The sequence below is a fragment of the Mytilus edulis genome, chromosome 12 (assembly GCF_963676685.1).
Source record: "Mytilus edulis chromosome 12, xbMytEdul2.2, whole genome shotgun sequence".
Classification (NCBI taxonomy): Eukaryota; Metazoa; Mollusca; class Bivalvia; order Mytilida; family Mytilidae; genus Mytilus; species Mytilus edulis.
The window spans coordinates 80,525,379-80,540,624 of record NC_092355.1 but is presented as its reverse complement, the minus strand read 5'-3'; the positions used below and the strand labels follow the sequence as shown (position 1 = coordinate 80,540,624).

Genomic DNA, 15,246 nt, shown 5'->3' with positions numbered 1-15,246 from the left:
GGTAACAAACTAGAACTGAGGGAAACACATTAAATATAAGAGGAGAACATCGACACAACACTAAAATGTAACACACATAGACAAAATCCCACGAGAATAACAAATATAACATCAAAACCAAATACATGAATTTGGGATAGACAAGTACCGTGACACGTCTTAAATCATATGAAACTTCTGGTGTTAAGGTCTTCTATATTCGTTGCTTTCCAATGTTTAGGTTTGATCATTCCTGAAAGCACTTGGACACAAAGAATGATTAAAATGTTAGATCACAAAAATACCTAACTCTAAGGAAAGTTCAAAATGGAAAATCCTTTGTCATATATAACCTTTAATTTGTTACTTTTAACAATCTGCCAAAATTCATTCCACTTTTAACTTCTCTTTGAGTTTGGTATATCTGTTATTTTATTTCCACTCTTGGCTTTTTCCCATAGATTACAACTCATGGTTAAATGCACAAAGTTCAGTGCATCAGTTATTCTTATTCATACAATTTGATAAAGAACTCAAAAGAAAAGACATTAACGATATTTATTTAGAAACTGTGAAAAGATATAAAATCTATAAACTTAAAAATCAATAAATAATATGTAATAATCAAAAAAATTAAACTATAAAATTGAGAATGGAAATGGGGAATGTGTCAAAGAGACAACAACTCGAAGAAAATAAAAAAACACAACAGCAGAAGGTCACCAACAGGTCTTCAATGTAGCGATAAATTCCCGCACCCGGAGCCGTCCTTCAGCTGGCCCCTAAACAAATATATACTAGTTCAGTGATAATGAACGCCATACTAATTTCCAAATTGTACACAAGAAACTAAAATTTAAATAATACAAGACTAACAAAGGCCAGAGGCTCCTGACTTGGGACAGGCGCAAAAAATAGTATATAATTTTATATTGAAATGACAAATGATAAATAATTACATAAATTAAATAACTATAATTGCTTAATGTTTGGCATTGAATATGACTGGCCTATCTCAGCATTTTACTCCATTTTTGGTAACATTTTCATAAGCAGGAAAAGTGAACACCAACATATTGAAAAGGTTTACCATGTTCTTAGCATCTTTGGCAGATGACCAAAAAATTTCCAATTATTTTTTATATTCTGGCATTTACATAATAAAAGACACATTTTGTATTCATTTGGTTTTCTATAAATAAACATAATACAAATACATGTATTATAAAAATAATCTGTAAATACCTTTTGACAGGAAAAGAAATGAAAAAGTTATTTTCTCAGTTTTGTATTTATCTATGGTTAGTCTTTTTAATTGATACGTGATATTTCATCAATGGTTAACTACTGATGCTCATATCTAGTTAATAAATAAGGACCTAAAAAATCATAAAATTGATGAAAGATTCAAAATTAATATATTTGTTGTTCTTAAACAATAGTGAATGATTGTGTACTGGACATTTAGATATATTTAATGTAGATCTAAAAACAACAACCATAATACATATGAAAAAAAATAAACAATTGTGTATATAAAATTGCATATTAAACATTCAATTCAATAAGTTCACATCTTCTATAATAGTGAATGTTGGTGAACACATAATTTGAAGCACAGAGACTAGTCATGGTAAGAAATTACATAATAAATTGTGAAATATATGGTTTAAATTGATCAGAAACACCACAAATATATTCATACACACATTCAAAACACAAACACAACACATTACTGTGGAATCATCATGGGTGCCATTTTTTGTGGATTAAGGAAAACATTTTGGTGGGTATAACCATTTCTTAAAGAAAAAATTGTCTTTTGTTGAACATTTAAATCTGTGCCATGATAGAATGTATTTATGGAATCAAGCCTTTTCACATTACTGGTCTGAACAAAGTTATTTCAACAGAATACGAAAACAGAAAACTACCAGTATACAGTGATACCTTTTGTTCTTTGCAATATTTCTAATTATTGTAACATTACTAAAATTCTAGTCAAATCCTGGGATATAAATAAAGTATAACAAGATTGAAAGATGTAAATTTGACACAGACTCATATAAGCGAACAGTGTGACATTAAATATCCAGTAAAACCACAAAAATACTGAACTGGAAGGAAAATTCAAAATGGTAAGTCCCCAATCTAATGGCAAAATCAAAAATTCAAACTCATCAAACGAATGGATAACAACTGTCATACTCCTGACTTGGAACAGGCGTTTTCTTATGTCAAAAATGGTGGATTCTCAATGAAAGGTATATAAATTTAAGCATATATCTACATTTTTGGGTGTAATTTTCAAAAGTCAAATTTCAAAGCTGGTCTTGTTTAGATAAAATTGTTTACATTTCATTGAAAGAAGAGAATAAAACAGACATGAAATGGAGAAAGACAAGGGGTATAATTGTTCATATCAAGATCTAATGCATTGCAATATATGGTATTTTTTTGTTCAAATTTTCATCATTGTTCATTAAAAGAATATTTGACATGTGCAAAAGTTAACGAGTTTTTCTCACATTACTGTCATACTTTACTACACATATTCATACACATTTTCATGCAAAAGGTCATTTCAATTTTTGATTTTGTCTGGTTTGTTTTAACATTTAATAGATAAAACAACTATGATTCAGTGATACACCTGGCTTCAAGTTATACAACTAAGAATAGTCCAAAATCAACCCAAATTATTTTGATTTACTAGTAATGTTTTATCAATAGGCTATTAAAGCACTTCAAAATATTTGCACAAAAATTACAGCTCCAAAATTAAAGATATAATGCAGTTGTCTTCTTTTTATGAATAAACTAAAGAATTTCCTATGTACATTCAGACAAAAACTGTGATAGGTCTCTGTTGTACAGAATTTAAGACAAGTTTCATTGTACAGGGTAGGAACATATGCTAGTTTCAAGTAAGTAATTTTCAAATGTGTTTAGAATAATGACTAGTTATAGTTTAATGATTTTGTTTGTCATAGATAACAACAAAACTAGGTTTTAAAAACTGCACCATGAAATGTTTTTCACTAGCCTGTTTCTAAAACAATGCCTCCAGTGCCATGTAAGTCATATCCAATGTTTTGTGGTTAGTTCCTGTTTCAGGGTATATCTCGAACAGGTTGTTTTCATAGAACAAATGTTGTTCTTGTCACATATTTAACTAATATTCCTTGAATAGGAAAATTATATCCAGATTATTCTGTATACATAGCCATACATTGATGATCCATGGAAATTTGTTTCCTCCTTTCTGCATATAGTTCTATACAGATTTCCTTTGAGACATTTTACTCTTGTTTCAGATGTGTTGGACCATGAGTAACCACAGCTTTAACATATTGTGAGAAAAGTTTATCCATAAACGTACTGTTCCTTGGTATAAAACCTTCCATAAACCCAATATGGCCACCATGTGATGTTACTACAATTGCAATGTTTTCATTCTCTTCTGCTTCTTTCACTGGAATTGCTGAAAGAAAGAAATCAAAGCGCTGTAAGCACTGTAGGCAGTTAACCAAAAACCAAGGCAAACATAATTATGAAAACTGTGGCAATGTTCCTTCAACTTTTTTTTAAAGATTTAAAAGAACAAACATTAAACATTCATATATAATTGTACATTTATGTTCATTTAATGAATTAATCATTAAGGCAAATGATTCATATTTTATAAAGGTTTTCAATACCAACGCACATGACCACGAATGGTCATGAGTCTTTCATGAGTCAGCAGTGGTACAAATTTGCAATGATTGCAGTAATTCTAGTTGATCGTAATTGTTCGTATTTGTTGACTGTTAGTAGTTCAAGATGACTTTAGTACGAGCTTGTAAAAGTATGAATGGACTTGCTTCCCTGAATGGAAAACTGAGTTTGTGTTGTACAGTACAAAAGTTATGAGACACAAATCAGACAAATGTTTACTACTACAGGGATCAATGGTGAGGTCTGACTGACCTGTCCATAGTAAATGTAAAAGACTCCCACCTTCACCCCAAGTCCATGATGTCTAAGTTTGGAATAAAATGACAGGTGTTAGGGTCTAGCAAAGTGAAATGCATATGTGTCGCCTATGAGATTGACCTTGTATGTCATTCAATCTTTTTTGAAATGACAAACAGGAATGAATATGGTTTAGGCGTTGGTATCTCAATCTTTTACAAGTTCTCAAAACACACACAAGAGGATGTGGGGTGACCCTAGGGACTACCCCTATTTTTCATTTGATTTTTTATATTGTCCCATACATGAATATATATGGTTTATGGGTGGGTATCTCGACCGTTATCAAGTTTTCAAACAGGAGGGGGTGGGGGACCCCAGTGACTTCCCCTATATTTCATTTGATTTGTTATATTGTCCAATACATGAATATGGTATGGGCTTTGCTCATTGTTGAAGGCCGTACGGTGACCTATATTTGTTAATGTTTGTGTCATTTCGGTCTTTTGTGGATAGTTGTCTCATTGGCAATCATACCACATCTTCTTTTTTATATGAATATATATGGTTGAGGGGTGGGGATCTCATCTGTTTCTAAGTTATCAAACAGGATTGGGTAGGACTCTCCCTATATTTCATTTGATTAGTTCTCATACATGAATATATATGGTTTAATTTAAAGGTGGGTATCTCGACTGTTTCCAATTTCTAAATCAGGTGACTGCAGGAACTCCCCCCTATATTTCATTTAATTTAGAGTTGGGGATCCCAACTGTTTCAAAGTTCTTAAACATGAGGGGTAGGGTGACCACAGGGACTTCCCCTATATTTCATTTGATTTACTATATAGTCTTATACATGAGTATATATGGTAAAGGGGTGATGATCTCGAATTTCTCCAAGTTCTCAAACAGGATGGTGTACAGTGACCATAGGGACCCCTTATAATAATATTCATTTGATTTGTAATATTGTCCCATACATAAATATATATTGTTTAAGATTGTGGATCTCCACCGTTATAAATTCTCAAACAGAAAGGAGTAGAGTGGCCCCACGAACCCCACCTATATTTCATATGATTTGTTATATTGTCCCATACATAAATATATATGGTTATGGGGTGGGGATCTTGACCGTTACCAAGTTTTGGTCATTTTTGGTCTCTTGCGGATAGTTGTCTCATTGGCAATCATACCACTTTTTTTTTTTAAGAAACTTCCAGCTATTTTAACTGCATGACCTATCAAAATTGAGAAGAAAAAATACCCCTTAAAATTGCAGTAATATGTTTAACTTGAAAAGCATTTAACATGCATTACCAACATTTATCACTGATAAAAAAAAATTATTGTTACCAGGAACATATATATTGTTAAAAAAACTGTTCCCAGCTGTCACCTTGTATTGGATTTTGACATTAAAATTGGTGTACAAAATATTTTCTGCTTTTTCTTTCTTTTACATATATCTTTTGGTTTTTAATTCTAGTGTTTATATTTATTTACCATGCATAGATGTATTTTGTCACCTGTCTGGTATTTTTTAGTTATTAGCCAAAACCTGGGGATTACCCTTATCCGCATCCGGAATCAGATCCATTTTGTTTTCAATGTTGTTTTTGACAGATAGTGAGATACTATTTTACTCGGATTTACACATTATTTGTCGGCGATTTTCTGTATAAAGCTAGCGGTTGAACAAATTGAACATCGCTGTCATGAATAGTAATGATGAAAATAAGTTTGAGATCGTTTATTAATAGGAAACTTTGGTAAAAATGTTTGCAAAGTTATTTTTTTATTTTCTTTCAAGGTCCGTCGGGCATGTCGGGCGTAGCTAGTAACCAAGTAGAAAGTCCGACTGCACAAGTGGAAGGTCGCAGACCTCGGACCAGCGCTAATTTGAACCCCTGCGTCCAAATTGAAAAGATACGAAAATTTCGTCTTTTAATTCAAAATTGCCGCTAACAGTGTGATCAGTTGAACTACTGACGTATATATACGTAGTTGACTACGTATTGACGACAAAAAATATTCCTACGACTTTTGCAATTTGGGAAATCTTAACTACTTGTCTTTAGAGTTTTTCGGCAATTAAATATTTCATACATAGGTTCTTTGACATCTTAGCCAAAAGCTCAGGAGATAATAAACTACATAAGGATTCCTAATGTGCTCTACTTCCTATGTGCAACTTCAAAACTTTTGGGAAAATCGACGATCATTTAAGGTTTTTCTGGTCATATTTTTTGTAATCCAGAATGAAAAGTATGAAAAAACTGTCCAATAAGTTATAAATAATATAGTAGCCAGCTAGATGATAACACAATGGCACGTATTTCAGGATTTATTGGGTAGCACACAAATCCAGGGTGCTCGCATAAGGCAGCTTAACTGCCTAAAAATATAAACTCATATATCAAAAAGCCTTATGTGCTTTACTCATTGTTGAAGGCCATATGGTGACCAAAAGCTGTTAATTACTGTATCATTTGGTCTCTTGTAAAGAGTTTTCTCAATGGTAATCATACCACATCTTCTTTTCTATATCTAATATCTAATGAAATGTTCCCTTCTTATTCGTACTATGATACCAGGATTGAAATTTTGTATTTGCCCCAGACAGGCTTTTCATCTACATAAGACACATCAGTGACTCTTGAAGTTAAAAAGGGAAAGTAAAGTACAAATTTGAAGAGCATTGGAGACCAAAAATTCCTAACCGTTTTGCCAAAGACAACTGAGGTTATCTTTTCCTTAGGTAGACAATTGACGTCTCTTCAAAGCTAAATATACCAACTATACAATATTCCAATTGTCATGTCATTACAATACTGTGCTGGTGATACTCTGAGGTAATAACACCCAACCAAAACATGTATTGACAGTATTTGTCATGTCATCCTAATTATAGCTAAACAAGAGTGCACACACTGAAATGTCTCGCATTCTTTACTAATCATTGATATTATGTTGATAGTCCTAAAGCTTTATTACAACTGCCACATAAACTTAACATTAACCAAGATAGCTAAACAAAGACCAATGAACCATGAAAAGGGTCAAGGTCAGATGAACCATGCCATGTAGACATGTACAATGCTTCCATACAACAAATATAGTTGACCTATTACTTATAGTTTAAGAAAAACAGACCAAAATACAAAAACTTAACACTGTGCAATGAACCGTGAAATTGAGGTCATGGTCAAATAAAACCTGCGGGACTTACATATAGATCATAAAATATTTTCATATACCAAATATAGTTGACCTTTGGCATATAATATTAGATAAAAAGACCAAAACTCAAAAACTTAACTTTGAACACTGAGTTACCATGAAAATGAGGTCAAGGTCAGGTGACATCTGCACGCTAGACATGTACACCTTACAGTCCTTCCATACACCGAATATACTAGCCCTATTGCTTATAGTATCTGAGATATGGACTTGACCACCAAAACTTAACCTTGTTCACTGATCCATGAAATGAGGTCGAGGTCAAGTGAAAACTGTCTGACGGGCATGAGGACCTTGCAAGGTACGCACATACTAAATATAGTTATCCTATTACTTATAATAAGAGAGAATTCAACATTACAAAAATTCTGAACTTTTTTTTTCAAGTGGTCACTGAACCATGAAAATGAGGTCAAGGACATTGGACATGTGACTGACAGAAACTTCGTAACATGAGGCATCTATATACAACGTATGAAGCATCCAGGTCTTCCCCCTTCTAAAATATAAAGCTTTTAAGAAGTTAGCTAACGCTGCCGCCGCCCCATCACTATCCCTATGTCGAGCTTTCTGCAACAAAAGTCGCAGGCTCGACAAAAACTATATTTAAACATTTAATCTTTTTGTGGTGTTATAATAAAAATTTTATTCGGTCAAAATGATAACTTTTACTGTCATATTTCATTATCAAATGTAGATGAATTATCATAGGTATTATCATATGTCATATTTTAAATCACAATGTACGAAATTTAGACCATATACAAATGTAAAGATGATAATAAAATGATGAAAATATTGTAAAGTTTATCAAATTAGACTTTACACTCCTATTTACTGATAAAGCTGTCCATTTATACTTTTCATATGCTTGTGCATTTGTTAATGTGATGGCCAAATTTCAACTGACTAAATTGTTAAATGGCATTTTCACAGTCTATAGAAAAAGCTCAGATTCCAGCTTTGTGTCAGTTCTGTGAAGAATCAAACATTAAGTGGAAAGGTATAAACTGTGATTTATTTTTATGTCAATTGTGTAATTCAAGGATTCATAGTAAAATCAAATCATCTGACAAACATGAAATTCTAAATCTAAAAGAATGTGGAACCGAGGATGCTGCTGCAACAATCCGTAAGGTGGATCTTCATAATATACCATGTACAATCCACAGTGAACAAAAATGTTTTGTTTACTGTAATTTCAGTGAGTGCAAATATCCTATATGTACCGAGTGTTTAACTGAGTCCCATCAAAAACATGAATTCAAAAAACTTAAAGAAGTTTATGATTCTATTGTTTCCGAGTTCAGTGCTCTGAAGGGGAAAATTGAAACGGATATTCAATGGCATGAAAATGGAAAAGTGAAATACGAACAGCTCCTTTTAGAAGGAGACAAGAATTTTAAAGAGACAAAAGATAAAATAATTCAAACTGAAAAGGAAATGACAGAAACAATATCAAGATATGCAAGGGATCTCCTACTAGAACTTGAAACAAAATGGAGGCCACTTGAGAATAAAATCAAAACAAAACTTTCAACTATCACAATGAATAAAGATGACCTAGTACTGAGGAAAGGTATGTTGGACAACACACTCCTCTCTCACCAATCATCTGACATTTTTTCCACAAATAAAACGATGGACTTCAAACTGCCAAATAAATCAGATACAGAAATTGATCTCAAGAAAACTAAGTTCATTCCAGGAATTTATTCGAAGAAGTTTGAGGGTGAATTAAGATCAGAGTTTGGAAATCTTTACACAATTCCAGATTTAGAAGTCGTGAAAAATTTGATATACACATTATTGTAAGTATACAACATTGTGATAATAATACAGCTTTCATAGCTTGTTTTAATGAGAAATTAAAAGCAGTGAAATTTGAGGATGACAATATCAAAGTACAGAAAGAAGTTGAAATTACAGTTGTTGATATGGCAATACAACACAATGGAGACCTAATCATTTCATCTATGGAACATGATTTAAAACTTTATAATGATGGAGAAGTAAATATTTTCAAATCATTTTCTCCTTTGAAAACAGCAGGTGTTCACGTGGACAAAGATAAGGCCAGAATTTTTTAATTTGTTGGTTAACGGATCCGCCGACCCGATTTTGCTGATTTCCAGAATAAAAATAAAATTGACTTTCATGCTTTTTTATTCCCGCCGACCTTAACAAATGCATTATCCCTGGAAAATAATTAAACAATCTTTTTTTTTTTATGAAATGAAATGCTTTAATCACTAACAAAATTGATAACACTTTCTGTAGTGAAAAAATAAAACTTCCAGTTTACGTTTCTAAAAATTGACAAATCAATTATAAATGACCTTGAAATGTCGTTTGCGCATATAATTTTGCGAAACGAAACCTGTGTTTAAAACCAACTACACAATGAGTTCGTTTCCCGTATTTGTAATCAGTCCGTAAGATGCATCATCTGATAGAAATAGACTTGTCCAAATGTACACAGGTGGAAGATATCAAGTTAAAGTACTGAATATTAAATAATCATTTTGAATTTTCTTGTTTTATAGATAATAAAAAAATATCGTCCATTTGGATAAAAAAACGGGAATGCATGACAACAGATTAACCCGATATTCTCGTTTTTCCAGTGGACGAGTCTATTTCGTTTTTGACACGTGTGTTGAAACTTATTTTCGTACGACGTTTTTACATTTTTTTTCTTTATCAGTTTTCATGCTTGAAGATCATACTTCAACAAGTTTTCTTGAGTTGATAAAGAGCTACGCGAATCTGTTTTTCTTGTTTAATTTCGTCTTTTCCGTGCATCCCCCCCTTTTTGTACGGAAAATTATTAGAATGTCATGCGATGTTTATGACAGCTGAGCAATACAATTGCATCTAACTAAAATCTAAGAAATGATGACAAAATAGCATAACAAACATATTGTCAGAAAGGTGAAATATATATTTATTTGCATATTTTTCTGTCTTGAAAGATATTTTTTTTCTTTTTTTTCCCGACCGACCGACCCGACTTTTTCATGGGGAAAATCCGTAAACCAACAAATTAAAAAACCCTGGCCTAACCAGATAGTAGTAGGACTGTTTGAATCAGAATTTCTCTCAAAACATGCAAAAGTTGTAGTTATGAATCAGAAAGGTGACATACAACATACATATGAGTATGACACAGACAATCAGAAACTTTTTACTTTTCCATGGAGAATCAAAACTCATAATGAAAAAGTCTTCATAGTTGATATGTTCGGCAGTCTATTTAAGGGAAGGATTGTAGTTTTAGATTATGGTGGTGAACTCCAATGGACTTATAATGGCTGTGGTAGTGTAAATACAGATGAAACTTATTTTACCCCAGTTGATATAGCAGTTTCTTCTAATGAGATGATTGTTGTGTCTGATTTTAGTAATCATGCATTACATATACTAAGTCCTACTGGGGAGATTATTTTATATAAGGATATAAAACCCCTGGGAGTTGTGCTTCCTGTTGGTCTGGATTTTGACAGAGATGGAATTTTGTGGATAGGATGCTTGGTTACAGATGAAACAAAAACCTCAATTTGTGCTCTAAAATTGGTTTGAGCCATTTGAATGTAAGGTACAAATACATCCCAAATGAAAGAATATCTAATATCTAACATATATAATAATTTCTAAGTGCTACATTTCTTTTTTTTAATCCCTTTTTAAGTAATCAACCTGTAAGGTGTCAATTAAACAGCAGCTATTTCTTAAAGAAGCTGTCTTATTAATTCTGTATAAAAATTGTGTAGGTACATTCCACAATTTGAACCTCACAGGAAGTAACATGGTGTTAAAAGTAAACTTTTATCAGAAAATAGCCCAGATAAATACCTCATGCATTATGCAAATGAGAATTAAGATGAACTTCAGTTTTTGTGTAGATTAATTTTTTTTAATTTCCTGATTTACATTCTTGGGTGTTTGTTTATAATAAATAACCTCAATAAAAAGAATTAATTTCAGTTATAGATTATTTTTGCTTTGGCATAAAAATAAAGAGAGGTGGTATGATTGAAAAGAGACAATTACATACTACAGTCAAAATGATTTTGATGTAAGAAACTAAAATTCACCCTACAACATTCTTCAATCTGAAAAAAACTCTGACATCATAAAATATAAAACATTTCAAGTAAGAAAACCAACAGCTAGATTATGGACCAAACAATTAGCCAAAAATAACCAACCCAACTCCAAACAAATATGAGACAGCAACCAATGTCAACCACTAAAATATGGGCTCTTGACTTGGAACAGACACATTCAGAATGTGGTGGGCAACATATTTGAGAAACCTCAATTCTTCCCTTATCTTGGAACAGTGGTGTAATATCAAAATGTAAGAACAAACTGTAACAAGAGCATATACATTGTTGTCTAAAAATGAAAAAGACAAACAAAAGTACACAAAACACAACAAAGAAAACTATTAAAAGACTAAGCAACACGAACCCTACCAAATACTAGGGGTGATTTCAGGTGTACTAGAAGAGAAAGCAGATCCTGCTCCATTGTGACACCTGTTATGTTCATCATGTAAGTACAAACCCCATGATACACTTTATTTGGTAGGTCACATTTGGGGGTATGGATTGTCAGTTAAGACAATTGCCACTGCTAACACATTACAACTCATAGTGCATCTATAGCTTGTGTTTTCAGTGTAAGCCAAGGCCCTGTGTTGGAGGTAGTAACTACTTTGACCTTTGTTTATTTTTCACACACTATGACTTGGATGGAGAGTTGTCTCATGGCGCTCATACAACATCCACTTATTCATATTTTATTAGCCACTTACCATGATGAGGAGAGAAGGGGTCATCAGCTGCATTTAACACTAACACTGGAACTTTAAGAGCATGTATTTTATCATGTAGACATGCTTCTTTATAGTAGTCCTGCCATGTATCATAACCAAAGATCTTTGATGTAAATCTTTCGTCAAACTCACGAATCGTTGAGGACTGAAAACAATAAAAAAAATCAAGTGAAACTGTGAGCTACTGCTCACTGATGATACCCCCGTCAAAGTTGTTGAGTGATGTATCTGAAAACGCATCATACGGTATAGCTGACTTACATAGTATGTTAACCCTGAAACCAAATTTCAGAATTCCTTGTATCATAGTTCCTGAGAAAAGTGTGACAAAAATTTTCAACTTGGCTACATGTGTAAAAAGATACAAGTGCTCGGTAAACAGGAAGATGTTGAGTGATAAATCTGAAAACGCATCACACGGAATAGCTAACTTATATAAACCCTGAAGCTAAAACAAACCTTAAACTAAAACAAGCCTTTATAATATATCATTCATTGATCATTTATATACCAACAAAATCCATGAAAATTAGTTTCCAAAAATAATAATGAATCCAAAGTCTTTGATTGATTGTTGGTTGCTTTACACTGCATTAGCACAAAAAGGCTATATTGCTGCAAGATCTAATTTGAATACTTTTACAATTTAAATAAATTTACTTAAATCATACAAAAGATCCTTCAATAAACTAAAATTCTAGACTAAAGAAAATTGCATCAACAGTATTTGGATGAAAATGTGTTGATTGTTTGTTTTTGACTTCAATCCCACAATATCTCTCATTCATATTTAAAACAAGTAAATTCTGACAAACAAATATTTTTTTTTCTTTAACATTCCTCCATCTAGTGAAACTTCAATTACTTACAGCAATATACAACATGTACAATGTAGAAGTAAAACTTGACCTCAATTGCAGATTGCTCAATATTAGGTCATTGTGAAAGTTTTATTCTAAACAGCTCTCATTAACTTTGTATGCAAGAATATGAACAAAGGGACATAACTCAGTGTTAAATATTTGTTTTTAATCCTGGATTAAATTATTTTTTTTGCAGTTTGTAAATCACCTTTTCAATTGTAAAAAAAAAGATCACTCCTAATGGTGACCTATAATTGTTTATCTATGTGTCCTTTGTTCTCTTTGTCAATCATACAACATCTTTATTTTTAATATTATATATTCACCTTCAATATATGATCCAAGTTGTCAAAATGGTTTTCAAACACTTCCATATTGCTAAAAATAGAAGAATACTACAATTCAAATTAGTTATTGATAAAAAGATAAAAGTATCCATGTTTATTCTTAAATTATATAAAACAAGAATGTGTCCCCAGTACACAAATGCCCCACTCGCACTATCACTTTCTATGTTCAATGGACCGTGAAATTGGGGTAAACCCTCTAATTTGGCATTAAAATTAAAAAGATCATATCATAGAGAACATGTATAATAAGTTTGAAGTCGATTGGACTTCAACTTCATCAAAAACTACCTTGACCAAAAACTTTAACCTGAAGCGGGACAGACGGACGGACGGACGAACGAACGGACGAACGAACGGACGCACAGACCAGAAAACATAATGCCCCTCTACTATCGTAGGTGGGGCATAAAAAAGCACAAAAACACTTATCAAATTTGCACAAAAATGTGAATGTTGCAAATCAGTTCCCTCTAAATTGTAAACAAAACTCTGAATGAAATTATCTGCTCTGTACAAGTAAGACTACAACATATATAAACATGTTCTGAAGGAATCAAACCAAACATCCCATCAATAAAGATTATGAAGTCTATGGTTTGATATGAGAACCTAAAAAAATCATTCCCATGAAAAAATATCAGTAACAAGAATATATTTCAATAAGACACATGTTTCACTTGAACAATTAGAAGAATACTGTAAATTCAGAAATTATTGCCAGGTTTTTATTAATACAAATAATGCGACTGAGTGAGTATTGCAATAATAAGAACTCACATTCTGATATCTGATACATATATCTGTATGCAAGATTTTCCTGACATCGCAATAATTAATCTCACATTTTTTGTCTATTTTTCAAAAAATCACAAAAATAAATGCATGGAATAATTTCTGAATTTAGTTTGTTTGATGAGCCAAGGAATCTCGGTTAAATCCTACGTCTGAGTTTTTCTTTTTGAATTGTTTTACATTTGTCAAGTAAGGTCTACTTATAACTTGCTATGTGCATGATGTGGTATGGTTTTTGCTCATTGGTGAAGATTGTCTAGTAAACTATATTTGCTTGACATCATATGGTTTTTGGTGGAGAATGGTCATACCACAATTATCATATAATACAAGTTAAAAAACTGTAAAAGTTTTTGTATTTCCAAATGTTTAGTCCTTGTTTTTTCAAAGGGAATCCTGAACATAATGTTGACCTTTGCTAACCTCTGAACCATTTATATTACATGTATAACCTTGACTAACCTTTGAACCATCTGTTACTAATGTTTTTTACAGTTGTCTGTTGATGACATGTAGATTAAGTCCTGGTTTCTCCAGAGACTCGACCGACTCAAAGACAATCCATGCTACTGAGATATACATTTGTGGTTTAACCTTTACTAACCTTTGAACCATCTGTACTAATGTTTTTGACAGTTGTCTGTTGATAACGTGTAGATTTAGTCCTGGTTTCTCCAGAGACTCGACCGACTCAAAGACATTCCATGCTACTGAGATACACATCCCAGCCTCTAACTGACTCTTGTCACCTGACCTCGCCAGATAATTAAGCATCTGCATTCTGTAAACAATCAAAGATATTGAACATGAATGTAAATTAAAACCAGATGCTCCGCAGGGCGCAGCTTTATACGACCGCAGAGGTTGAACCCTAAACGGTTGGGGCAAGTATGGACACAACATTCAAGCTGGATTCAGCTCTAAATTTGGATTGTGATTAAATAGTTGACACAGCATAGGTTTCTGACACAGAATGAATGTGGTCTAATGAACTTAAAAAAAAAATGTTTGCCTTTGAGCAATTCACTATGCTGTTGAATATTAATCCTTTCAAAAAAATGTTTGAAGAAATTTTCTTTTTATTTATGAAATCTGAAATGAAAAAAAGTTTGCAACAATAACTACTCTTTAAATACATCATAAAATATTAAAATGTAAAAAAAGTGCTTGTTATTACTGAATGGTAAAGATTGTTTTAATCTATCAGTTGGTAGTAA

At 32.3% G+C, this 15,246-nt stretch overlaps 1 protein-coding gene across 2 annotated transcripts in view; it reads right to left on the bottom strand.

The window, feature by feature from the left end:
- Positions 1-259: 259 nt before the first annotated feature.
- The window catches only part of LOC139497244 (phospholipase ABHD3-like), a 39,264-nt gene continuing 24,277 nt past the window's right edge, over positions 260-15,246 (bottom strand). Inside the window, exons 7-11 of one of the 2 annotated variants that reach the window (XR_011657730.1) lie at positions 14,634-14,810; positions 13,214-13,265; positions 12,004-12,169; positions 1,417-3,463; positions 260-664 (exon numbers count right to left, since the gene is read on the bottom strand). Coding sequence is in view for 1 of the 2 variants with exons in the window: in XM_071285383.1 (XP_071141484.1) it covers positions 3,282-3,463; positions 12,004-12,169; positions 13,214-13,265; positions 14,634-14,810 (577 nt within the window). In the remaining variant the exon portion in view is untranslated. Of the gene's footprint in view, positions 3,464-12,003; positions 12,170-13,213; positions 13,266-14,633; positions 14,811-15,246 lie in introns of both variants that reach the window. The other variant, XM_071285383.1, reaches the window with a different exon arrangement.